The sequence below is a fragment of the Rhinopithecus roxellana genome, chromosome 1 (genome assembly GCF_007565055.1).
Source record: "Rhinopithecus roxellana isolate Shanxi Qingling chromosome 1, ASM756505v1, whole genome shotgun sequence".
Classification (NCBI taxonomy): domain Eukaryota; kingdom Metazoa; phylum Chordata; class Mammalia; order Primates; family Cercopithecidae; genus Rhinopithecus; species Rhinopithecus roxellana.
In genome coordinates this window covers 49,773,889-49,799,588 of record NC_044549.1, presented here as the reverse complement: position 1 = coordinate 49,799,588, position 25,700 = coordinate 49,773,889, and the positions used below count along the sequence as shown (strand labels likewise).

Here is a 25,700-nt window from a genome sequence, read left to right as displayed (position 1 = left end):
TGGGCTGAATGATCTGACACTGGGAGACAAATGATGTCCTAACTGATACAGCTGTTTAAAAACAAAACCAGGCTTATGACCCCACCCCCACCGCCCCAGAGAATCACATGCAGAGATCCGGGGTGGGCCTGGGCATCCATGTTTTTCTTTTTTCTTTTTCTTTTTTTTGGGGGGTGGGGCAGGGCCCCACTCTGTCACCTAGGCTGGAGTGCAGTGGCACAATCTCGGCTCACTGCAGCTTCGACCTCCCAGACTCAAGTGATCCTCCTGCCTCAGCTCCCACAAGTAGCTGGGACTATAGGCACGTGCCACCACACTGGGCTAATCTGTTTGTATTTTGGGTAGAGACCAGGTTTTGCCATGTTGCCAGGGTGGTCTCAAACCCCTGAACTCAAGCGATCTACCCGCCTCAGCCTCCCAAAGTGCTGGGATCACAGGTGTGAGCTACCACATCCAGCCTGCATCCATGCTTTTAAAGGTGACCCTGGCCACCTGGCAAGTTTGGGAACATCTCGGGGTATCCTGACCTCCTGATGGCTCTAAACCCCCCAGATTCTCCAGGCCTAGGTTCTTAGGATGATGAGGCTGGGGAAAAGGGCCCCAGCCCAGCCTGAGCAGCTGGTGGGAGTGGGCTCTGTTTGGAGGCTGGTGGTAGCATGGATGCAGACAGACCCCTGAGAGCAGGGCTGACACAGCCTGAGGGACTGTGAGCCTGGCAGGAAGACTGGGCACACAGGGACAAACCTTCATCCAGGGCTCTGCTTCCGGAGCTGCTGTCTGACTGCCAGGCTCCCTCTGGAGTGGGGTCTGGGTCTCTGGTCCCAGCATCTTCAGGTTCATTACTCTTGTCTCCTGGCTCTGGGCTGGCTAACTGTGGGGTTGGGAGCTGGGAGTCCTCTGACCTGCAGTGGTGGGAGAGACACAGGCATTGAGGAGGAGAGTACAGGACTCTTCCATTCCCCACTGTACATGGGCAAGCTGTCTATGAACAGCCATTGTCACCCTGGCAGAGTCAGCTTCCCACAGTCCAGGAGGAAGTGCTAGATACTGGGATTCCTAGCATCCCTTGCAGCTAGGGCACATGCATGGAACCCAGTTTTAGCCAATGGGACTCAAGGCAAAATCTTCTGGAACAGATTTTCATCCTTATAAAAAAAAACTCTAGGAAAGGAAATGCCCCTTCGTTCCTGCCTTTAGACATTGTCATATAAGAATGTGATGTTTGGAGCTGCAGCAGCTGTCTTGTGACATGAAAAAATGTCTAAGAGGATTACTGAGTAGTTGAACAAAAGCCCTAATGTCTTTTAGCTGTTGACTTCACCAGCCCTAGGGCCACCCATCTCTGGACTTCTTGTTATAGGGGAATTAAAAAAATTTTTTTCAATACAAAAAAAAAACTAGCCGGGCGAAGTGGCGGGCGCCTGTAGTCCCAGCTACTCGGGAGGCCGAGGCAGGAGAATGGCATAAACCCAGGAGGCAGAGCTTGCAGTGAGCTGAGATCCGGCCACTGCACTCCAGCCTGGGTGACAGAGCAAGACTCTGTCTCAAAAAAAAAAAAAAAAAAGAATGAAATGGCTGAAAATATTACCTGGTTTTATTAAATAGTATGACAACTCATTTTCATACATTGTAGCTTTATTTTTCAATCTCCAAAGAGTCCCCATTTTATTTTTATTTGTATTATTTATTTATTGAGACTGAGTCTTGCTCGGTCACTCAGGCTGGAGTGCAGTGGCGCGATCTCGGCTCACTGCAGCTTGCACCTCCTGGGTTCAAGCGATTGTCATGTCTCAGCCTCCCAAATAGCTGGGACTACAGGCGCCCGCCACCATGCCAGGCTAATTTTTGTATTTTTAGTAGAGTCGAGGTTTCCATATTGGAACTCCTGACCTCAGGTGATCCGCCCGCCTCGGCCTCAGAAAGTGCTGCGATTACAGGCGTGGACCACTGCGCCCGACCCAAGAGTCCCCATTTAATATGGACTCGCGGAGTGGACTTCCCACGACCAAATATTATTGGAACACAAAGACCCCTGCTCGGGAGGTGCTGTTCGGAGCCATGGCCCCTTGCTGGTCTCACTGCGCAGGTGGAAGCCCTGCAGCACCCAGGAGGGGCAGGCAGGGAGCTTCCCGCGGCTGATCCGCGTGACCGGGGTGAGGCCCCGCGGAGAGTCCGGGCAGGTGAGGGGCGCGGGCTCCCGGCCGGGGCTCCGTCAGGTGGACTCGGCACTTGGAGGGCCCGCTAGCCCACGGGCGCCGGGGCCGCCCTGCAGCCTCCGGTGGCCAGCTCCCCGCCCGCACCTCGGCGGCGAGCACCGCCCCCGCCCGCGGGGCCTCCCCGTGCTTATCAGCATAACCCCACCCTGGCCACCGTGAGTGGCCCAGGGCTGCACAGGGAGCCAATGAAACACAAGGAGCGTCTGCAGGCGTTTCCGGGCCTCAGCGGCGTCCTCTCCCACAGACCCGGTTCTCTGCCTGCCTGAGGAGGGCTCGGAGTATGATGACCGACGAGGCGGGAAGTTGTGACTCTGAGGGGACCGTCCAGAGATGCTGGGGGCTGCAGATAGAGCCCAAAGATTAAGGCAAAAGAAACAGGGCCCTTAGTAACATCAGCTGAGCTGCTGGATCAGGCTTTGCCTAAAGCCAGGGCTAACCCTGAAATTTCGTGTTTTTTGAGCCCATGACTCTGATTCATAAAATCCTGCATTCAGCGTCCCCCAGTGCAAGCCGAGAACGGGCATGTTGCTTAGCAACAACCATTGTGGAAACCCCCGGGTGGGGATTCTTGCTTCAGTGTGAGACCGCGTGACTACAGCTTAGGTCATGATAGCTGAGATCTCACTGGGGAGGTGCCAGTATCTCCCTACTCCCCGGGCTCCAGACTACAGCCTGGAGAAGAAAAGACACAAGGGAATAAGGTCACTGTCTCCAAGACTCAAGGATACAGGCAAGTACCTGGTTATATGGCCCCATAGAGAGGTGTTTAACTGGGGTGAGACAGCAAAGATGGGAGTTGGGGAATCAAAGGGAGGCGATTTTAGCTCACTGGGAGGAACAACTTTCTCCCAGGAACTGCTGATGAAGAATGATGATGATGTGCTGTGGAAGGCAGTGAGCTTCTTGGCAGAGGAGGTATGTCAGCAGGTAAGGGACTTCAGCAGCTGGAATTGTGAATACAGTTGGAGGCTGAATTAGACATTAATATCGAAATCCCACTATGAGATGCTGCTGCTTCTTCTATTCCCTAAATCATTTAAGGGTTTCAACAAGCAAAATGAGATAGAGGGACAGCTCTTACCAAGGGGCCTGTTTAAACATTTCCTGACACAGGCTGCCTGGGGTGGACTGGATCCCCACACTCCACCTCCTAGCACTTGCATGTGTCTTAGAAAGCCTGCTCCAGGCACAGCTTCCTGCACGGACAGCAACGACAATACCAACGAAACCCTTCAGTGTTCTGAAAGCCACTCTCAATACTTCAAACATCTTCCTCACAAAAGCCCTGTGACATAGGTAAGGTCATCATCTCCATTTACAGAGGAGGAAACCAAAGCACCAAGAGCTGGAGGAAGCTGTGGAGGAAGAAGTGGAGGAAGCCGCACCGTGGGAGAGGCGGGGTCTGCACTCAGGCAGACGGCTGCAGGCCCGCATGCCAGGCACAAGGGAAGCTTGGAAGGCACACTCTGGAATGACCCGGCCCAGCTGCCGTTGTCAGTGGGTGACTCCAGGTCACAGGCAGTGAAGCTGGGAAGAGAACAGAGCCATCTGGAGAGCAGGACAGATGAGGACACTCTTTGGAATTTTCCAAGAAGTAAAATCTGGCTGCAGAGAAATGGAACAAGTGCTTCCTCAGGGAGCCCTGGGGCGTGCTACTGTTATCTAGTGAATGGTATTCAACTGCTTCTCCCATTGCCCCTCTCTCTGCTGGATTATTCAGCAGGATCAGCCATCCCCCATCACACTCACATGCTATAATAGCTCCACCTTCAAACAAGCAAATACACAAAACACCCTCTGACCATATGACTTTCCCAGCTACCACCCTTACTCTGCCCTACTTTACAGAAAACTTGAAAGCACTGTGCCTACTACACACGCTGCCCCAGTCATGTCTTGGTCCCCGTCACATCACCCACAGCACTAGGCTGCCAAGCCCAATGGCCGGTTCTCAGCACCCATTTGACTTGGCCTAAGAACAAAGGACTGGACACCAGATTCCTTCCTCGCTTACACACTCTTCCCACGGCTTCCAGGAGACTGCTCTCCTCTGGGATTCCTCCTGCCTCCCTGGCACTCTTTGCCATTTTGCCAATTTCTCCTCTCCATCCCGACCCCTAATGCCAGTGAATCCTGGGACGTCCTCTGAGGACCTCTTCTCTCCTCAACGTGCACTCACTCTAGGAGGGGCCTCAGCCAGCGCCATGGCTTTGCGTGCCCATGACTTCCAACTTCTTATCTCCAGCTCTGGCCTCTCTCCTGAACCTCGGGCTCAGATCCAGTTCCTGACAAGTGCCCCAACTTAACTGTGGCACCTCTATTTGGATGTCATAGGCTTCTCACAGCTTCTCATGCCACCTGGACTTGTCCTGGTCTTCCTCCATCTGCTCCTCCCTCCCTCGGTGAAGTGTGCCATCACCCACTTGACTGCCCAAAGAGTGGCCGCTGGGTTTGGCCACCTGGAGGTCATGCGCAGCTACTCAGCATCTGGCCAACCACTCAGTTCCACCCCAGCGCCCAGCCCAAGAGTGCCACAGGGAGGGTGCTTGGCAAAGGGCTGTTGTATTGTGTGGCACCTCCTATGTCCAGGTCTGTGCAGGTTGGCAGGGGAGGTAGAGGGGCAGGAGGGGAGAAGGAGCTGCAAGTCCCCACCCTCCGTGGGCTGCTCCTCTGGGTGGAGCACCAGGAGGTCAGGCAGGGGATGCAGACACAGCCCTCCCTCCAGGGCGTGTCCACTGGCCTTGGGCCACTCCCTCCACAGACAAGCGGGGCATGGAGTCTGGAGAGAGCAGGGGAGGTATCCTGCAGGAAGCAAGACCTGGGGTTGAGCAGAATTAGTACTAGGAGACAGGCAGCAAGTATGTTTGGGGACAGAAAAGAGTACAGCACAGCTAGAGAAGAGGACCCAGAGCAGAGAGGAATGGGCAGAGAAAGGAGGCAGAGAGGGCTGAGTGGCCTGGCAGGGCACCCCTCCTCTAGCTGGGGCTGTGTGTGCTGTTGGAGTAACGCTCAGCCCCTGGTTGATATCTCTCAGAGGAGGAAGTGGTTAGGTTACCAGGTGGTTGGGGTGAGTGGGGATTTGAACCCGACTCTACCACCTCCAGACCTTGACCTCATTCCCTTGTCCACGCTGCATTTTACCCACTGGCACCAGACACAGACCTTGAAAAGTCATACCTTTATTTATCTTATAGATGATGGAAGCCAGTGGGGGTTGAACCATATGGAATAGTGATTTTTACTGCTTTTGACCTGCAAAAGGGCGATTTAAAATGGGGCAATCTTGGCTCACGCTGTAATCCCAGCACTTTGGGAGGCCAAGGTGGGTAGATCACCTGAGGTCAGGAGTTCGAGACCAGCCTGACCAACATGGTGAAACCCCATCTCTTCTTAAAATACAAAATTAGCCAGGTGTGGTGGCGCGTGCCTGTAATCCAGCTACTTGGGAAGCTGAGGCAGGAGAATCGCTTGAGCCTGGGAGGCAGAGATTGCAGTGAGCCGAGATGACACCATTGTACTCCAGCCTGGGCAACAGAGCAAGACTCCATCATAAATAAATAAATAAATAAATAAATAAATAAATAAATAAATGCTGCAATCTGATAAAACATGTTCACAAAATGTTTCTTGGTGGACTGACTTCAAATCTGTCACTTCATTAGTGGGTGTCCAGGTTTGTGAAAAGTTTTGTTAGAATTTTCTGGTTCTAGAAACCTGACAGCCTTTGGCCCTGAGACTGGACCACAGGACCCAGGGGTTTAGCGTGGGTTTCATGTGAGGATGTGCTCTCTGCTTATGCACTGTTGGCGGGAGTGTAAATTAGTCCAACTATTGTGGGAAGCAGTGTGGCAACTCCTCAAAGAGCCAATAGCAATCCCATTACTGGGCATATTCCCAGAGGAATACAAATCATTCTACCATGAAGACACATGCATGCAAATGTTCATTACAGCACTATCCACAATAGCAAAGACATGGAGTCAACCCAGTGCCCATCAATGACAGATTGGATAAGAAAATGTGGTATATATACACTATACTATGTAGCCATAAAAAACAACAAGATCATGTCTTTTGTGGGAACACGAATGGAGCTGGAATCTATTATCCTTAAACTAACACAGGAACAAAAACCAAATGCCACATATTCTCCCTTATTAGTGGGAGCTGAATGAAGAGAACACATGGACACAAAGAAGAGAACCCCAGTGTCTGGGGCATACTGGAGGGTAGAGGGTGTGAGGAGGGAGAGGAGCAAAAAAAAAAATAACCATTGGATACGAGGCATAATACCTGGGTGATGAAATAATCTGTACAACAAACCCCTAGTGACATGAGTTTACCTATATAACAAACCCGTACATATACCCCTAATTCTAAAAAGTTAAAAAAAGATCAAAACAAAAATAATGCTATACAAATTCTAATAGTAATAATAATAGTAATAATAATAATAATTAAAAGAATCTGCTCCCCGGAGTTGGCTCTGGGAGGCGGTGGCACTGCCTTTGGTGTTTCTTGGCTCAGCTGACTGAGGACAGAGTTGCTGGTGGCCTTGCTGGGTGGGCCGAATGCTATGGCCCCATCCTCTCTGTTACACTCAGTGGCTGGGAGCTCCTGCTCCTGACTTGCAGGTCCAGCATCCTGACCCCCAGCTCTAAGGTCACCAAGCTGCCCCCTGCCCCTGCAACATGCTGTCTGTCTCTACTCTCTGGATCCAGCAGCAGCCTGCTACCATGTGTCGTCATGGCCATTTCCTTGAACACATCTCTGACACACCTAGCCCCGGAGCCTACTGTGGCTTCCCAGAGAGGTCCAGATCCCTAATATCCCAGCCCACCACAAGGAGTTTCTGAAGTTACAATGCAAAATTCGTTTGGAAGAACATATTTTGTTCAGGTGGGCCCTATTGATGGAAAGATGTCCCCTTGCCCCGCTTCCCACCTCAGTTCTACCCCTCCAGTCCCCACTCCACTCTGGCTGCTGAAGGGATCAAAGGTCAGCTTTTAAAATGCTTCTGTGGCTCCATATGGACAACAGAAGTAACTTGAGTGTCAGGCTGGGTGCAGTGGCTCATACCTCTAATCCCAGCATTTTGGGAGTCAGGTGAATCACTTGAGCTCAGTGCGAGACCAGCCTGGGCAATACTGCAAAACCCTGTCTCTACCAAAAATACAAAAATTAGCCAGGTGTGGTGGCCACATGCCTGTGGTTCCAGCTACTCTGGAGGCTGAGGTGGGAGGATCACTTGAGCCTGGGAGGCAGAGGTGGCAGTGAACCAAGATCACACCATTGCACTCCAATATGGCAGAGTGAGACCCTGTCTCAAAAACAAACAAACAAACAAACAAACAAACAAACAAACGTGTTCTTAGCACAGCATTGAGGGACCTCCAACATCTGACCCAGCCCAGCCCTCCAGTATCATTGCTGGCAATGACCCATGGGTCACTGGGCAGCACAGCCAGACCCATTGAACTTCCTGTGCCTTACCCTTGAGGTCTTTGCACATGATAATAACCATACCCAATGCCTCCATGGAGCTTATGGTGTGCTAGGTGCTGTCTTAAGTGTTTTTATGCAAACAAACTTGTCAAACGACCACATTCTGAACCCACACAGATTCCTCTGCCTGAAAGGTGCACACCCCAGCTCCAGCAAGTAGAGCCCAGAAAATCCTCCTGGTTCTTCATTCTCCCACCCCCCCAAAAATGTCACTTTCTCAGAACTCACCTCTCCCTCTGCTATGGTTTGAATGTGTCCCCCAAAGTTCACGTGTTGGAAACTTAATCCCCAATGCAACAGTGTAGAGAGGTGGGGCCTTGAAGAGGTGATCAGGCCATGAGAGCTCTGCCCTCACGATTGGATCCACACCATTACTGCAGGAGTGGGCTCCAGATACAGGAATGCATTTGTCTCCTTCTCTCCCTCTTTTGCTCTTCCACCTTCTTCCCTGGAATGATGCAGCAAGAAGCCTATGGCCAGATGTGACATGCCGTTTACTTCCCAGCCTCCAGAACACTTAGCTAAATTTCTGTTTTTTGTTTGTTTGTGATGGAGTCTTGCTGTGTCACCCAGGCTGGAGTGCAGTGGTACAATCTTGGCTCACTACAACCTCTGCCTCTCAGGTTCAAGTGGTTCTCCTGCCTCAGCCTCCCGAGTAGCTAGAACTACAGGTGTGTGCAACCATGCCCGGCTAATTTTGTATTTTTAGTAGAAAACGGGTTTTACCATGTTGGCCAGGAGGGTCTTGAACTCCTGTCCTCAAGTGATCTGCCTGACTCGGCTTTCCAAAGTGCTGGGATTACAGGTGTGAGCCACCAGACTCAGCCCGATTTCTTTTCTTTATAAACTACCCAGTCTGTGGTATTTTGTTACAGCAGAACAAATAAATATGAATAAGACACCTCTCAGAGGTGTGGCTCCCAGAGCCCTCATATGCTGTGTTATGGTGTTTCTCTCTCGCCAGACTGGGATTTCCTTGAGGACAGTTAGCACAGGGACAGAGTGGCCCAATGAAGGTTTGTCAAATGAATGAATGAGATTTAGGGGAGGAAGAGCAAGGAAAGGCCAGGCCAGGGACAAGACCAGAGCCTGGGTAAGCATCCAGTTTCTTCCTATCACCTACACACCTGCTCTTGGATTGTTCCAGAAAGGCCAGAGAAGGAAGAGCACTAGATCTGGAGCCACAAGACATGGGTTGAGTCCCACCATTCCCAGTTCCTATCAGCTTTGTCCTGTGGAATGGGGCTAAGCCCTCTGTGTACCTCAGAGAGGGGTGGACCCTACGTGATAGGATAATGCAGATTCCTAAGCTGCAGACATTTTTGGTCATTTGTCCTTTTATTTACTAATACATATTTTATTTTGTAGTAAATATTATAACCAATAATGAAAACCCAGCATCTCTTGCCATAAATAGTAACCATTGTTAAATTTAAGAAGCAAGAGGCAGCCAGGCGTGGTGGCTCACGCCTGTAATCCCAGCATTTTGGGAGGCCAAGGTGGGTGGATCATGAGGTCAGGAGATTGAGACCATCCTGGCTAACATGGTGAAACCCCATCTCTACTAAAAATACAAAAAAAATTAGCCGGGCGGGGTGGCGGGTACCTGTAGTCCCAGTTACTCAGGAGGCTGAAGCAGGAGAATGGCATGAACCCAGGAGGCAGAGCTTGTAGTGAGCTGAGATCACACCACTGCACTCCAGACTGGGCGACTGAGCAAGACTCCATTTCAAAAAAAAAAAAAGAAGAAGCAGCAGCAAGAGGCCATTAGCCTGAGGCTGTCTCTGTACTTTGAGTGATGATCTGAAGCCGAACTTAGTATGTGAAGAAATCAAACCCCAATTTAGAAGCATATATTTGTAACAAATAGCAGGCTGAGCTCCCCAAACCTCTGCTGGCCCTGACAGCTGCCCAATTCATGACTTGTTCTTTACTCAAGTAAACTCTGTTAAATTTAATATGTCCAAAGTTTTTCCTTTTAACATCCTACAAATACATAAAGCAACAATAAAACACAGTTAGTCAGCTGTAGCTAGGTCTTGTTTTCTGTCTGCCTCTGAACCCGAGGCTGTTCCCTGTCCATTCAAGAGAGGCTAGCAACTGTCAGGAGAAGTCAGAGACTTCTCAGCTCCAAACCACAGCTTGGGAACTGGTGCTGGAAAAGCATGGCAAAGGCCCAACCTCCCTGCCCTGTGCTTTCTGGCCTGCGACTCCCACATTCACTCCTGCCTGCTGCACCTCTGGGCCACTGTCTTTCGGGAGCCATGGGGGAAATGGGCTGGGGGCCTTCTGTGAGCTGCAGAGACACTTGTCACTCAACGGGCATTACTGAAGCACCTCTGTCAGGGCTCCAGCCAGTTCTGGGGAAAGGCAGGCCCTGGTAGCCACCCACTCTCCCTTCACATCCTCACTTCCTGGCAGACCCCAGAGTCCTTGTGTGTGGTTGGGTGTTCCCTCCAGCTGGCCACATCTGCACAGCACCCGGAGGCTGGGTGAGCCTCTGATGTCTTCCTCCTGCTGGAGGCCGATGGTCACATCTGGCCACCAGCCCAGGGGCTTACACAATCTGACAAGGGCCAGATGTTGCTCTTCCTCCCTTCTACTGCACTGGCGACTCCTGGCTCCTGGCTCCAGATCTTCATGCAACAGACCCCTCCTTCAGTTCTGTGATGCAAAGAGGTGGATCTCAGGAGCTGCAAACCTGGGTTCCACCCTCAGGACTATGGCTTCGCTGTGTGACCTGCACAACTCCCTCCCCCTCTCTGAACCTCCATTTCATTTTCCTGATTAATCAGTCAACACTGCTGGGGGCTCTGTGCTAGCTGGGCCTGGGGGTCCTATGAGGATGAAATGAAATGACATGGTCCTTCTAAACTTTGTGGAGCTCCTGCCCCTGCTAATATTTGAGATAATTTTAGGTGGCACTCAGATGAATGGCTAGGAGTATGGGCACTTGTTGTAAACAGTTAAGCATTTATTTTAATGTGTACTAAAAAAGTTAATGAGCACATCAAACCATCTTAGTTTTACATTTATGACAGTGATATAACTTCCTTTTACAATTATCTAGGTAAACAAGTGAGTCAATTTAAGGAAAAATATTAATTAAATAATACAGGTACTATATAGATATGACAAAAAAATGACATGGATCTTAGGAGATCTGAAGCTTGGCAAATGCTTAGACACCAGCACACGGTGAGCTCTGGGTGCTGTGAGAGCAGAGCTCTGTGCCTGCCCCGGCCACCTCTGCCCCTCACAGCAGGGGACCCCGACCCTAACATACTGACACCCTCTTTCTACAATGGCCCTGTGCTATCCCAAAATGAACTGAATACACAATATGCCCTATTTTCAGATGTACTTCAAGAAAATTAATGTGATGCCCTAATGGTAATTTAAAAGAGAAAGAAAAGGAAAGGAGTTTTATGATATATATTTCGATATGTAAATACTCATAAACAATGACATTTTCAGATACTTAAACCTGCCTGTGATGGATACGTTTAAATTTAAGAGGGGCAAGGTAACATTCAACTGAATGTTGTTGATAATCTTTCCCTATATTTGGCATTTTAAAATATCCGGATTAATAGATGGATTGATAAATAGACAGATACCTACGCAGACTCACAGGAGTACAAGCGTAAGGACTGCCAGTGTTTTTTGTTTTTTGGGTTTTTTTTTGTTTGTTTGTTTCTTGAGACGGAGTTTCGATCTTGTTGCCCAGGCTGGAGTGCAATGGCGTGATCTCAGCTCACCACAACCTCTGCCTCCCAGGTTCAAGCGATTCTCCTGCCTGAGCCTCCCCAGTAGTTGGGACTACAGGCCAGGCATTCCACGCCAGCAGCTTCAGCACCATGAGTGTTGTCACTGTCTTTGATGTGCTTCTGAAATGATGAGCAACTCTTGGAAAATGCCGAACAAAACAAAGTGTACCCTTCTCTCAACTCACACAGCATCAGATTCTTGGAAAACCCTTTGTATATTGAAACCTTGTGGAAAACCCTGTGTTTATACATAAGACAGAGGTGGGCTCCAGCCTCAGATCATCATGGCGAAAGTGAGGCTTGCGCAGCACAAATGTGTCCAGCAGGCACATGGAGCTCATGTGCGGTTTGGGGTGATGCTTGGTTGTACAGGATCTGCCCAGAGGCTTGTTTCCCTGGCAGGGCCCCTCACATGTCAGAAGCACCACCCTTCCAGTCACTGAGGCAAACCATCCTCCCTACGAATTTCCAGAAAGTCCCTGGGGAGATACTGCTCCCAAGGAGATGCCCTGTTCCAGACCCCTCCCAGCTCTCAGCCTTAGATCCCACTGGCCACGGCAGCCTCACCCTGGGACTATGAGGTGCCCACCCCTGTGGATTTGGACTTGGAGGCTGCCGGGTCAGCACACTGGACCATGCCCAGCCTTCAGAAGGGTGGTGTCCAGGGTTCCCATCTGCGAGTGCCCAGCCAGCCTGTAACCTTCCTGGCCCCCTCCCCTGGAGCCTCTGGGCTCACACAGCCTTTTAAGAGGGGTATCTGGCCTGTGTTTGTTTAATCCTGGGCCAGCCACTCCAATAAGCTTGCCTTACCAAGTCTTTCACCTCTTTGAGACTCAACTTCCCCATCATTTTATTATTTATTTATTGAGACAGGGTCTTACTCTGTTGCCCAGGCTGGAATGCAGTGGCGTGATCTTGGCTCACTGCAGCCTCAACCTCCCAGGTTCAAGTGATCCTCCCACCTCAGCCTCCTCAGTAGCTGGGACCACAGGTGCATACCACCACGCTCAGCCAGTTTTTGTATTTTTTATAGAGATGGAGTCTCACTATGTTGCCCAGGTGGATCTTGAACTCCTGGGCTCAAGTGATTCACCCATCTCGGCCTCCCAAAATGCTGGGATTATAGGTATGGGCCACTGTGTCCAGCCTTCCCAGTCTTTTAGATGGGAATAAGTCACCCAAGTTCATAGGGTGCAAGTCAGGGCTAAATTAGGGATATATGTGTCTGGCACACAGTAAACACTTGACAAATATTAACTCCCATCCTCTGTTTACAGCTTCCTGCTTGTTCATCTTTCCTTTTCCATTTCTCATTTTACCCCCTAAAACCTCAAATAAATGCATAAATTTCTGCAGTGTTGTCCCAGTGTTTTAATCTGGCCTGCATCGTCCAATGTGGTAACCACAGTCACAGGTAGCTATTTAAATTTAATCAGGCTGGTCGCGGTGGCTCACGCCTGTAATCCCAGCACTTTGGGAGCCTGAGGTGGGTGGATCACCTGAGGTCAGGAGTTTGAGACCAGCCTGGCCAACATGATGAAAACCTGTCTCTACTAAAATACAAAAATTAGCCGGGCGTGGTGGTGGGTGCCTATAGTCCCAGCTACTCGGGAGGCTGAGGCAGGAGAATCACTGGGAGATGGAGGCTGCAGTGAGCTGAGATCACACCATTGCACTCCAGCCTGGGCAACAAGAGTGAAACTCAGTCTCAAAAAAAAAAAAAAAAAAAAAAAGTAAATTTAATCAAAGTTAAATAAAACTAAGAATTCAGTTCCTCAGTTGCACTAGCTACATCAGGTGCTCAGTAGCCACCCGTGGCTCACAGCTACCAGCGCAGCCAGAAAGCGTTTCCATCATCTCATAAAATCCAGTTGGACAGTGCTGATCTACAACTTATATTAAAAGTTAAATCATTTACAGTCATTTTTCCCAGAACTGTAGTTCTCACTTGTTTGTACTACAATTATATGAATCTAGAATGTGACATTTTATATAAACACAAAATATATACAAGTGAGTGTCCTTCTGCGGTCCCACATCCTCATAGGAATTATTGGACTGATGACCAAACCACTAAGACAAACACTGATAAGTGGGCTGACTGGGCTTCTAAATCCCACGTGAGTGAAGGTAGCCCTCCCTCGCTAAAACTAAACCTACCCAGGACAAACTTAAAGCTGGGTCCCTGTCTTCATCACCCAAAAGGGTAGACTCCAGGTGGACTGAAGACCTGAAAGATACGATTAAAACAAAAGAATATCCAGCAGAATACCCTTGTGACCTAGGAAAGGAGGACCACTCAATAATTTAAAGGCAAAAATCATAAAGCCAAAAGAATTTGGTGAATTTGATTACATCAAAGAACACACTGGGGCCGGCGGGCATCACTTGGTCAAATCATGCATGTGTCTCCACAAGACCCCACGACCCCTCTCCTGGGACAGTTCTCACAGCAGGCTGCTGCATGGTGGCATGGGGGAGGACAGGCACTTGGTGTCATCTGGAGTGGTGGGCAGTTGGAGGCAGCCTAGTGTCCACCCCTGGGAGTGGACAGAGGAGTTTGCAGAGGGGAGAAGCAGCGGGCAGATGCACTCACAGAACAACATTTGGGGTGGGAACTCCAACACCGAGTGGGGAGTCAGAGGCATGGCGAGACATGTGCCACAAGGCCACCGATTGGGTGCAAACAGACCCCGAAAGACTCGCTTTGCAAGAACACATCCCAACAAGAATATACACAGAAATCACCGGGGAGGGACTGCCTGAAGGGCAGGAAGGCGTGTGGGACCAAGAGGTGAGAGAGTCCATTCCTGCCCCTGCCCAGTCCCCTGCTCAGGATACATGAGGAATCCCAAGGTTGGAATTGCTGGCCACCAATGACCAGCACATTGTCATTTGACTCATGGCTAGCATACTTATGCTGTAAAGGGCCAGAGAGTAAATACTTCAGGCTTTGAAGCCCATGAGGTGGTTGTCAGAGCTACTCCACTCTGCACAGGAGCAGTCCCAGAGAATATATAAACAAGCGGACATGGCTGTGTTCCAATAAACCTTTATTCATCGACACTAAAATTTGAATTTTATGAAATTTTCATGTCATGAAATATCCCTCTTTTAGTTTTTTCCCAACCATTTAAAAATGTAAAAACTATTCTTAGTTTGTGGATTGTATAAAAATAGGGGTGGAGCTGGACTGGCCCACAGGCTGCAGTTGCTAATCCAGGATTTAACTGATGACTTCTGCTCCCCGTGGAGACAATTTAGTCCAAGGCAAACATGTTTAATGAGCTGGAGAACTGAGGGCTCATCTTTACTCCCAAAGTCAGCCAGTGCCTCTGGATTTGCTAAGAGAACTAACCCTATTAGGTTAGGGAATAAATGAAACCAAGCATCTGGCTGTGGATAAAAAGACCACCCTGAGGGGGATGGGGACCCTCTTGTATGGCCAGGACTGCATACCATATGGTAGTCAGGAGGGAGGGCTGTTATTTTCTTGCTTCAATGAGCAGCATTGATTTCTGTTGTTTGCAACCATAACTCCCTGGCTGGTACAACCTTGAGAAACTCATTTCACCTCTCTGAGGTTAACTTTCTTTCCAATGAAATGTCTGCCTCATGGGGGTGGGCACTATGGTGACCACCGGGGTGGGCAGAATGTCTAGGAATGGGCCCCCAAGTTCCACACCCTAATTCTCAAAGCCTGTGAGTGAAGTGAGCCTATCACTCGGAGATGGCATGACGTTCTATGGCACAGCTGACCAGAAGACAGGGGATTATCCCTGTCTAATCACACAAGTCCCTTGAAATGCAGACAGCTTTCTGGGCTGATGTAGAAGAGGCCGTGAGAGAGATATGAAGTGTGAGAAGGACATGCAGCAGGTTGTTGCTGGCTGGAAGATGAAAGCGATGTGGGTGAAGGAATACAGAGCAACCCCAGCTGATAGCCAGCAAGGAAAGGGGGCCTCGGTCCCACAGCCAAAAGGAGCTGGATTCTGCCAACACTGGAATGGGCTTTCCCAGGGGCTCCAGACCTGGCCAAGGGAGCCTTGCTTTCGGCCTTGTGCGAGCTTATGTAGAGAAGTCAGCCACGCCCGCCTGGACTTCCGGCCTATGGAATTATGAGGTCACAGGTGGGTGTTGTTTCAAGTAACTAAGAGTGTGATGATCAGCTATGGTTGTGATAGAAACCAAATTCAGCCATCCAAACAACCAAACCCCATCTGCTGTCAGCTCAACCCTGACTGTGGCCTTGTGCTCCCAGAGAGACTTGACTGGCCTAAGCCAATCATGAAGCCTCCTTCACGTGGCCAGAGATTGGTTTAGGAGCAGGCATGTGATGCAATTCTGGCCAAAGAGAGGTGAGGGGAAGTCTGCCAGGAGGACCTGCGGATATGGCAGTGATGCCTGAGGCCATGGCAGCTCTCTTGTAACCACGAGGGGCCCTTGCTGACAGGCCAAAATGACAAGCTGAGGAAGACAGAGTGGAAGATGAATCAGGTCCTTGAAAACTTCACTGAACTGCCAATGAACTGCTCTCCCCTGGACTTCTCACATGAGATAATAAATGTCCCTGTGGTTTAAGCCATTCTGAGTTGGGTTTTATGTTCTTGCAACATAAAGCATCATCACTGATAAACCACTCACAGCATGGCTTAGGAGTGCAATAAGGTTGTACAGATAGTCCTTAGTGCAGTGCCTCATACCCAGCGGGTGCTCAGAAATATTGGTTTTTGTTCCTTAATCAATGCTGCCCCCTCCTGCCTCAGCCCCTGTACGAGTCAGGGTGTGACCAGGGAAGTGGGGCCAGTGTGCGGAATCCATCTACAGCCATGCCTGCAGCTGTAGCTCTGTCTCAAGCGCTTTATCACAAGCAGGTGGCCTGTGTGATCATGGGGGCTGGCTAAGCGAGTCTGGAATCCACAGAAGGGAAGCTGGCAGGCAGGTGGAGCTCACAGGCACTGCTCATGGGCTTCCCCAGAGGCTCTAGACACGGGCACACCTGTGAGCTCCACCTGCCTGTCAGCTTCCCTTTTGTGGACTTCAGGCTTGCTTAGCCAGCCCCCACGATCACACAGCCCACTTCCTTGTCATAAAGCCCTTCAGAGCTACAGCTGTAGGCCTGGCTGTAGATGGATTCCACACCCCTCTGTCCACAGGTGGAACTTCTCTTTCACACAGAAGCCTGTTTGGCTCTTGAAGCCCACCCAGACCAGCAAGGATAATGTCTCTTACCTAAAGTCAACTGATGACAGACTTTAATCCATATGCAAAATACCTGTACAGCAACTGTAGCTTAGTGTTTGACCGGTAACTTGGGGCTGTAACCAAGGGAGAGGTCAAGGCATCACATCAAAGCCAGGGGATGCATCAAAAGCTCATTACACCCCCGGGCTCAGTTTATTCTGGAGTAGATGAGAAACGTCACTGGTGTCTTTTTCTCTCTGCTTCTTATGCTCTGAGCCGCTCAGCGACTCAGCAAGTCTCAGGAAGCTGCAGAGCTGACAGGTCCCCCAGAACCCAGCCAGGCTACTGTGGGCCATCAGGCCACAGCCACACTGCAGCACCTACCCTGGGAGGTCCTGGAGGTTCGCACACAGCGGCTTCCTTTGCTGCATGGCGTTTCCTGAGCGAAGCAGCCTCACAGGAAGCGGAGAGCAGCATGTGAAAACAAGAGAACAACAGGAGGAAGAACAGCTTGAGGGGTGGGGGGCGGGGGGCGGCAGAGGAAGTGCGGAAAATAAATTGCAAGGGGTGCAGGGGATAGTCTTCAGGGGTCCTCTGTGACTCCTCTCTGGTCCCTGCCTGAACTCGGGAACCCCCCAAGTTTACTGAGCAGGGGATGGCCGTGGGACCGGTGCGACAGGAGTGTGCGAACAGACACAGACACTCAGCTCTTGGGGCCTCGTGCAGGGTGTCAGGCTGGGCTGGTGACCTCTAAGGCCCTGCCAGCCCAAGCTACTGACTTGGTTCTTTAATTCACCAAAGGATGAATTATTGAGCCAGCCACTGTCCTTAGCAATGAAATGAAAAGTTCAGAGGCCGTGAGAGACGAGAGGGAGAGGCTGTAGATGGAGGTGGGGCCTCCCTAAAGAGTTGGGGTCTGGCAAGACCTGAAGGGTGAATGTGGATTGGTCAGGAGTAGGCTTGTGGATGGTGGAGGGAGTCTTATGCCCAAAGGCCCTGAGGAGGGGAGACTTGGAGGGTCAGTGTGGCTGCAGCAGATGATGGGAAAGGGCCTGTCACTCGGGGTCAAGACGGTGACCGGAGGAGGTCATGGGAGAGTTGTGAGTAGGGAGGCCCGAGGTGGGATCTGGGTGTTGAAAAGATTAACCTGGCACTGTGTGGTCAGTGGTTCTGAGCCAGCTGGGACACCAGTCAGGAGGCCAGGACAGCTGTCCAGGGGTGGTGCTGGGGCTAGGCTGGGTGGTGGGTGCAGCTGGAGAGTAGGGGGTGGGTCTGAGCCACGTGGAACTGAGACTTAGCAGGACTCGGTGTGCACAGCTGAGGAGGGCTCTTCACCTGCTCCTCCTCACTGGCCCCTCCGCATCCAGTCTGGTTCCAACTTGCTCGTCCCCGTGCAGGCAGTGCAGACAAGCCAAGCTTGTGCCCAGCCCTGTGGTTTTTTGCTATGGGGGTCACCTCTGCCCTGGATCACACAAGTCACTGGCCCCACCTTGCCACTCAGGCCTCAATTCCAAGGCCACACCTCAGAGAAGTCTCCTGTGATGGGCTGGTTGTGTCCCCCCAATTCATATGTTGATGTCCAGACCCCCAGTGTTCCTCACAATGTGATCTTATTTGGTGATGGGACATTTAATGAGGTAATCAAGTTAAAATGAGGTCTTTAGGGTGGGCCCTAATCCAGTCTGACTGGTGTCCTTCTAAGAAGAGGAGATTAGGGCAGACACATGCACAGAGGGAAGACCACGCGAGGATACAGGGAGAAGGCGGCCCTGTCTGCCAGCCCAAGAGAGAGGCCGCAGGAGAAGCCAACGCTGCTGACGCTGCACTCTGGTCAGCCTCCAGAGCTGTGGGAGACAAATGCCTGTTGTTGAAGCCCCCGGTCCGTGGGGCTTGTCACAGAAGCCCAAGCTGACTCACATACTCCCCGACCCTCCCTTTGTCCACCTGCTTAGTTACTGGTGGTCGACAGCATCCCGCACTGAGAGTGGGCCCACGAGGGCAGAGTCTCTGCCTCTTCCCAGCTGCCTCCCTCATGCCCAGGACAGCATGGGCCCTCTCTGGGCACTTGACAGAATTTGGTTGAATAAAGAAAAGTCAGTGGTTATTTCTGACAGAAAATCATGAAGAAGCAAAATGAAGAGTCTGAAGGCTCTGTCTGCCCCTTCCTGGGTCTCTGACTGGGTGGCTCCAGGCTTCTCCAGTCACCTCAGTCCTCTCCGGAAAAACCCCCACCCCCAACTCAGAGCAGATTCTGACAGTCCCTCCTGCCCCTGCCTAGTCACAAAGAAGCCACCGCCCTTCCTTGGCCAGGTCCTCTGCCTGGCTCAGGGGGACTGGGTGCCATCATTGCCTACAAGTAGCCACCCATCCAGCCCCCTGACTACTGTTCTTTGGAGAATCGACTCCTCCATTTCTCCTGGCCAATGTGTCCGGCAGGGCCGAGGGCGGGAATGTTTCAGCCAGGCCTAGCTAATCAGAGTGGCAGTGATTGGTCCAAAGTAGTCACATGACCCTAGGTTGGCCAATCAGCATACTGCGCTCCATTTCCCTGGTACCAGTGACTGGTTCCAGGAGGGGCGTGGACTATGTTGGAACTACTGGGAAAGAGAAAATGTTTCTGTTGGGGGTGATTGGGAGGATAGGAGCTAATCCGGATGATGATGGTAGCTGTCTTGCTACCTTATGGGAAGAATGTCTGAAATCAGAGCCAGCTAGGAAAAAGACAAGATAAAGGATAGAAAGAAAGAGATTCCAGGTATCATAACTTGAGCTCCCGGATCTAGCCATGCCTGAAGCTACATACACTTGAGATTTTTAGTTGATAAATAAGTGCCGTTCCTACTTTTCTTTTGGCGTAAGGCAGTGAGAGTGGTTTTAGTCATTAGCAACTAAAAAATCCAATATAATATAGAACCCTCTCCATCCAAAGGAGGCACATTTTTATTTTTTGTCATTTTTTTTCTACACAAGACCACTTTGACCGTCTATATCCCAGGCTGTACCATCAAAACTATCTGGCGATCATGATGCCCACCCCCTTGTGTCCTCCAGAGCTCACCGGGCTTGGGTCTGCAGAACCATATATACTACCCCTGACTTAGGCCAGGCCATGTGAAAGTCCTGACACTGGCGCCTCCGGAGCTACAGGACAAGCCAGGCCTCCACCCAGGAACTGGCCTCTTCTTCCAATGTCTCCTTGTGGGTAAATAGCATATCCTTATGTGAGGAGAGATTTTCTCTTTGGATGAGACCACCTTAAATGAGGAAAACCATCCATGCACCAGGCCCTTTGACTTTCTGGAAAACCACTACACTTCATAAAAAATGCCCAACGCGGCCGGGCGTGGTGGCTCAAGCCTGTAATCCCAGCACTTTGGGAGGCCGAGACGGGCGGATCATGAGGTCAGGAGATCGAGACCATCCTGGCTAACACAGTGCAACTCCATCTCTACTAAAAAATACAAAAAACTAGCTGGGCGAGGTGGCGGGCGCCTGTAGTCCCAGCTACTTGGGAGGCTGAGGCAGGAGAATGGCATAAACCCAGGAGGCGGAGCTTGCAGTGAGCTGAGATCTGGCCACTGCACTCCAGCCTGGGCGACAGAGCGAGACTCCGTCTCAAAAAAAAAAAAAAAAAAAAAAAAAAAAAAAAAAAAAAAAAGCCCAACGCCTGGCTTGGAGGCCCAATGCCCACTCTTCCACCTTCTCTTTGCCTGGTGCTGAGCTGTAGCCTTTACATTACTTGAATTTTCACTTCTAAGGAGAAATTCATGAGGTGGACGTTTGCTGTTTCTGTCTAACCTGCATCCTTTTCTGTCTCCTAGTAACAGCACCAACCTTCCTTTTGGGAGTTGTCCCACCTCTATGGCCACCCAACTCTTGGCCCACTTCAGGGTTGAGTGTGTGCCCTGGTCCGGGCCAACAGGACTATCCTAGTAGCCTGGTCCTGGTCTCGGCCTAGAGGTGGCACTGTGACCCAGGTTGGGCCAATCCATGTTCTTTCCTAGGACTTTATCTACAGGTGCTGGGAAGCAGAATGTTGGGTCACAGAATTTGAAAAGTTATGAATCTGGGGTCCCTGCAGCCATGTTCCCAGCTATGTGGAGCAGGAGTGAGTAGAACCAGGCAGGGACAAGCAGAGATCCAGGTGGATGGAGAGTGCTGGAGGCACGGGGGTCGAAAGCCCATCCGAGAAGTGTGCAGCAAACGTAGGCACACCCCACAGGTGGGAATGCATCCCACAGGCCAGGGCCAGCTGACAATGACATTTAAGGAGGGCTTATTATGTGCCAGGCATCATTTTAAATGCTTTCTATTATCTCATTGGATTCTTACCCTGTGAGGTAGGTACTAAAATTAACCTGTTCTCCAGATGAGAAAACTGAGGTACAAGCAAGTTGAGTTGCAGTTTCCCCAGAAGCATCAAGACACCAAAGAAAATGTGCAACATACATAGGTTAGCAGATGAGGCAGGTCATGGCCAAGGGTGACTGGTCTGGCACTTCAGCCCACCCCATGTTCTTTGTGGCTGCCTCAGGCCTGAAAAGGCTGAAGCTTATTTCCAACCCACCTGTGGGAAGTAGCAGAAAGAGCCACAAACTCGTGGACTGAATCCAGCCTGGCTGTGCCCCTGATTTACTAGGTGAGCCTGGGCAGATTACCATCCTTCTCTAGGCACGTTCCTTCTCTGAAGGATGCATTTACTGCACATATTAGCTTGTGCAGTCAAGGTCCCTCTCTCTGGGAGGGGTGCAAAGCCTCAGGCTGGAGAGAGGGTGTATCTCTGAGCTGTGAGACTAAAGTGTGGGCCCAGGCTCTGTCCTCCGAGAAGTGCAGCTAGGGGAATGCATTTGAATGAGGGCAGGTTTCTCTGGGGACACCACTGATTGGCCACCTCGACAGATAGCCCACGGTTCCTCCTCCTCTGCCTCCTTGCTCTCCAAAGCCTGCCCCTTTGTGATCCTGCCCTGGACAGGCCTTGCTTTTCTGGATAGACAAGAATGAGTGTCCCCACTTCATTCTTTCTTTCTTTTTTTTTTTTTTTTTTTTTTGAGATGGAGTCTTGCTGTGTCATCCAGGCTGGAGTACAGTGGCACAATCTTTGGCTCACTACAACCTCCACCTTCTGGGTTCAAGCAATTCTCCCGCCTCAGCTTCCTGAGTAGCTGGGATTATAGGTGCGTGCCAGGAGGCCTGGCTAATTTTTGTATTTTTAGTAGAGACGGGGTTTCACCATGTTGGCCAGGCTAGTCTTGAACTCTTGACCTCAGATGATCCGCCCACTTCGGCCTCCCAAAGTGCTGGGATTACAGGTATGAGCCACTGTGCCCAGCCCAATAAGTTCCAATATTTATTAAGCCTTTCATTATTCTGGGTACTTTCAACACATCAGCACGCTGAATCTTCAAATACTCCATGAAGTGGGGATTATAATCATTACTATTCTCATCTCATTTTACAGATGAGCTGAGGCTCACAGAGGTGAGAATGGCTTGCCGCAGGTCACATTCCCAGAGCTCTACCACCATGCTGCCTCCCCCGTCACACTGGACGTTTATGCCAAGACAGAATCCCATACCCACTTTACGGCCGAGGAAACTGAGACTCACAGAAGTGAAGGGAACAGCTCCAGCTCCTACCACACATGTGGAGGAGCTGGGAATCAAAGCCAGATTGGGCTTGGCCTTCTGAGCCTGGGCCCCCACTCACTGAGCCCCCTGTGCATCCTGAGGGCCTGGGACATGCAGTGGGTGCCCGAGTGGGTCTGCCTCTTTGTGAGCCTGAGTATTGTTCCTGGAGGAGGAAAGGCCTCTTTTCTCACCAAGGCCACCCACACACCCACCTCCAAGGACGACGGAATCCGAGGCCTCCCAGCTCCAGATGGTGCCCCATGCCCCCTCTGCTCGCCCCTCACCCATCCGCCTCCCTCCCGCCCCGGACCCGCTGACTTTGGCCCACCCAGGTCAGGCCAGGCAGCAGCAATAGGGCAGAAGAAAGGAGGCAGCCCTCAGATGGCCTCACCTTTGTGTCCCCTCCATGGTGGCCAGCCAATTGCCCTCCCTCCTCCCTCCCTCCCCCACCCCCTTTCTTCCATCCCAGCCTTTTCATCCTCCCCCGACAACAAAGCCAGAGGCCAGGCCGCCAGGCCTCTCCTCCTTCTTCCAGCCCCTTGAAGCCCCTATCAGGGCCTTCAGAGCAGGGTAAGCGGCCAGACCAGGCAACTGGCTGAGACACGGGCGGTTTCAAAAGGACAAGATGTCACAAATCCACCAGAGACCTTCTACTGAGGACTCAAGGGGGACCCCTCAAGGCAGGACAAGGCCACTGGACTACTTAGGGGTCTCCTTGTGCTGAAGTCCTAGACGTTATGCCCTTTCTTCCACTTTTGAGGACAGCATCCACTCCCATGCCCGCTGGCCCATTCGTGTGTCCACACACATCTTACTATGTGCCAAGGCTGGACTGGGTGCTAGGCCACAGAAGTGCCAAACCCTTATGCTCCCTCTGGAGGGCTCCCAGCTATGGACAGAACCTGGGGATAACAATCTTCTTCTGTCCACCCTCCCCCGTGAGTCCTAAAATCACCTGGGCACAGGTTGGCGAGGGCATAGAGTCCCCCCGAAACCACCCCTAAAGCACCCAGCAGTCAGGAAAAGCTGACCTCCAGACAAGCCTGCTCTGTGTCTAACCAGGTTTCCTCCCAGGACCTTCAGAGTTCAGAATCTTGAGCTGCCACAGGTGGGCTATTCTACCCAGACAAGAAAAGGATTGGTCTGCAAGCTCCAGAGAGGGGCAAGGGGGTGTGTTCCTTGAATGTGTCTGGGATACAGTGTCCCTTGTTTCTCCTGGGAGGATCTCATTTCCAGAGTTCAATGGGCCTTGCTCTCACTCCAGTGGTGGGTATGTGACTAAGGTTTGGCCAGTCGGAGCATCAAATTGTCCTGGCCCCTGTGATGAATTCAGGATGAACATGTTTCCAAGTTGGCTGAATGAGACCCATTTCCAGGACTTCAGTGGGATGGTTCGGATAACAGACGGTCTTTCTACTGGACTGAGCTTTGGGGATGTTAGCCTGGCACCCCAAGGGCTACTGGGGGAGAGAACTTGCCAGAGAGTAAAGCAGAGCTTCAGCATATCCTGGTAATACTACGTGAGTACCTGAATTCAGCCATGTCTGAAGCTGGACATGCCTACACTTTTCAGTTCTAAGAACTAACTTCTTTTTCACCTAGGTCAGTTTGCATTAGGCTTTCTGGCACTCACCCAGGAGACCTGGATGATAGAAAGGAAGAAAAGAAAGAGAAAACAGAGGAGAGAAGAAAGGTGGAAAGTGGTTTCGGTGGAGAGTGCCACTGAAACACCTTGGTTGGGCAGGGATTGAATGACATTTTATGAATGGTGATGTCAGATTTTCCATAGGAAGCTGTTTGCATTACTGCAACAGAATCCCCCCCTCCAATAATCAGTAATGTCTACTATGCATAAAAATTTGTGTGGGGATGGACTATTTTGTGGGATTTGAAGGATAAGGAGCTGAGTTTCTCACCTCAGACGAGGTCGTGTTTGAACAGAGACCAGCTGCGGGGAAGCAGGATCAGAGGCTGATGTGGCTGTGAGGAGACCAGAAGCCTCTTGGGAGGGCTGCATGCCTCAGCAGGCAGGGGCTGGGCCAGGGAGTGCCTGAGTCTTCCCCAGCTCTAGGAGGCCTGAAGATGCCTTTTGACACCTGGGGGGCTTCTATTTCACCTGCAACTCCTACAACTCTGAAAGCAGCAGCAGCTTCTTTGTGGCCCCTCAGCACATGGCACACCTGTGCCCTAACATGTCTACTGCCATTTCTGTGTCCCCAGGGATTCTGGCATGAGGATTGGTCTACAGAAGTTGCTTAGAAAACACTGTTGAATGAATTAAATAAATATCTCCAATTGCTTACGTATTTACTGTCCATCCTCTTAGGCTGCTGGTCAAGATGGTGGATTGAGGTGCTATGGGAAGCCCCTCTTCCATCTACGAATATGCTGAAATGCTGGATAAAATAGAACTATTTAAAAGAATATAGAGCCAAAGTCAAAATCAAGAAGAGGAGATCTCCAGCTTGTGTGGAAAGCAGGAGATAGAGCTGAAACACCTATGGAGGGATTAGGGACAGGAGACCTTGCGTAATGAGTTACAGAAGGAGACTCCCTGCATGAGGCCAGGGGCCAGCAAGGGCCGTCTTATCCATAAACAAAGATGAAAAGTATTCCACCTATTGGCCTTGGGGTTTTGTTCCCAGGTATGGGACTCAATCTCTCACTACCTGTGTAGCTAGGAAACTCCAAGCTAAGAATCGCAAGTAAAAACTGGTCTAGAATCAGGGCCTAGTGGAGGCAAATGGAGAACTGCTCTGAAGGGAACTCTACAACCGGTTCTATGTGTGACTCTCAAGGATCATGGCCCTGCCAAAGACGGGTTCACAGCCCAAATTGACAGTGCCTGCCAAGAATGCCTCATGATGACAAAGACAGCAGGTGTAAAACATCTCAGGAAGCTCAGATATTACAGCAATCCAAAAGAGACGTAAAATTAGTATGGTTGAATGCTACAGAGATAAAGGATTAGACAGAACCCACAACACAAGGACTGATAAGGATGAAAAAAAAAAGTATAGGTCTGAAAAAGAACTCAATAGAAGCCCTAACATGAACAACAGAGTCATCGAGATCCCATTTTAGGAAAGTGGCAGAGTTTGACTCAAAGTTAGGAAACTCAACGCAGTCTGAATTCAGCTGAGTTCAGGTATGTGACTTTAGTAAAACCACTCCCAACTCCAAGGGTCCATTTCCTCATTTGAAACATATGATATAATACCAACCTTAGAGGGAAGATGAGAAGATCAGAGTGAGTCGGTATCTGTGAAAGTGCTTTGAACACTGGGAGATGCTGGAAAAGTGTGAGTTGGGTCATTTATTCTAACCAAATGGCTTCAAGCTGTCATTCTCAGGGGGAGTTCAGTCATTGCTCTGTTTTCCCCCAAAGACACATCTGC

At 50.6% G+C, this 25,700-nt stretch overlaps 1 protein-coding gene across 7 annotated transcripts in view; it reads right to left on the bottom strand.

Moving 5' to 3' along the window:
- Nucleotides 1-25,700, bottom strand: part of EFCC1 (EF-hand and coiled-coil domain containing 1) — a 41,530-nt gene that overhangs the window by 9,182 nt on the left and 6,648 nt on the right. For all 7 annotated transcript variants that reach the window (XR_004060452.1, XR_004060455.1, XR_004060454.1 and 4 more), the window contains exon 3: nucleotides 745-902. Coding sequence is in view for 4 of the 7 variants with exons in the window: in XM_030942726.1 (XP_030798586.1) it covers nucleotides 745-902 (158 nt within the window). In the remaining 3 variants the exon portion in view is untranslated. The remainder of the gene's footprint in view (nucleotides 1-744; nucleotides 903-25,700) is intronic.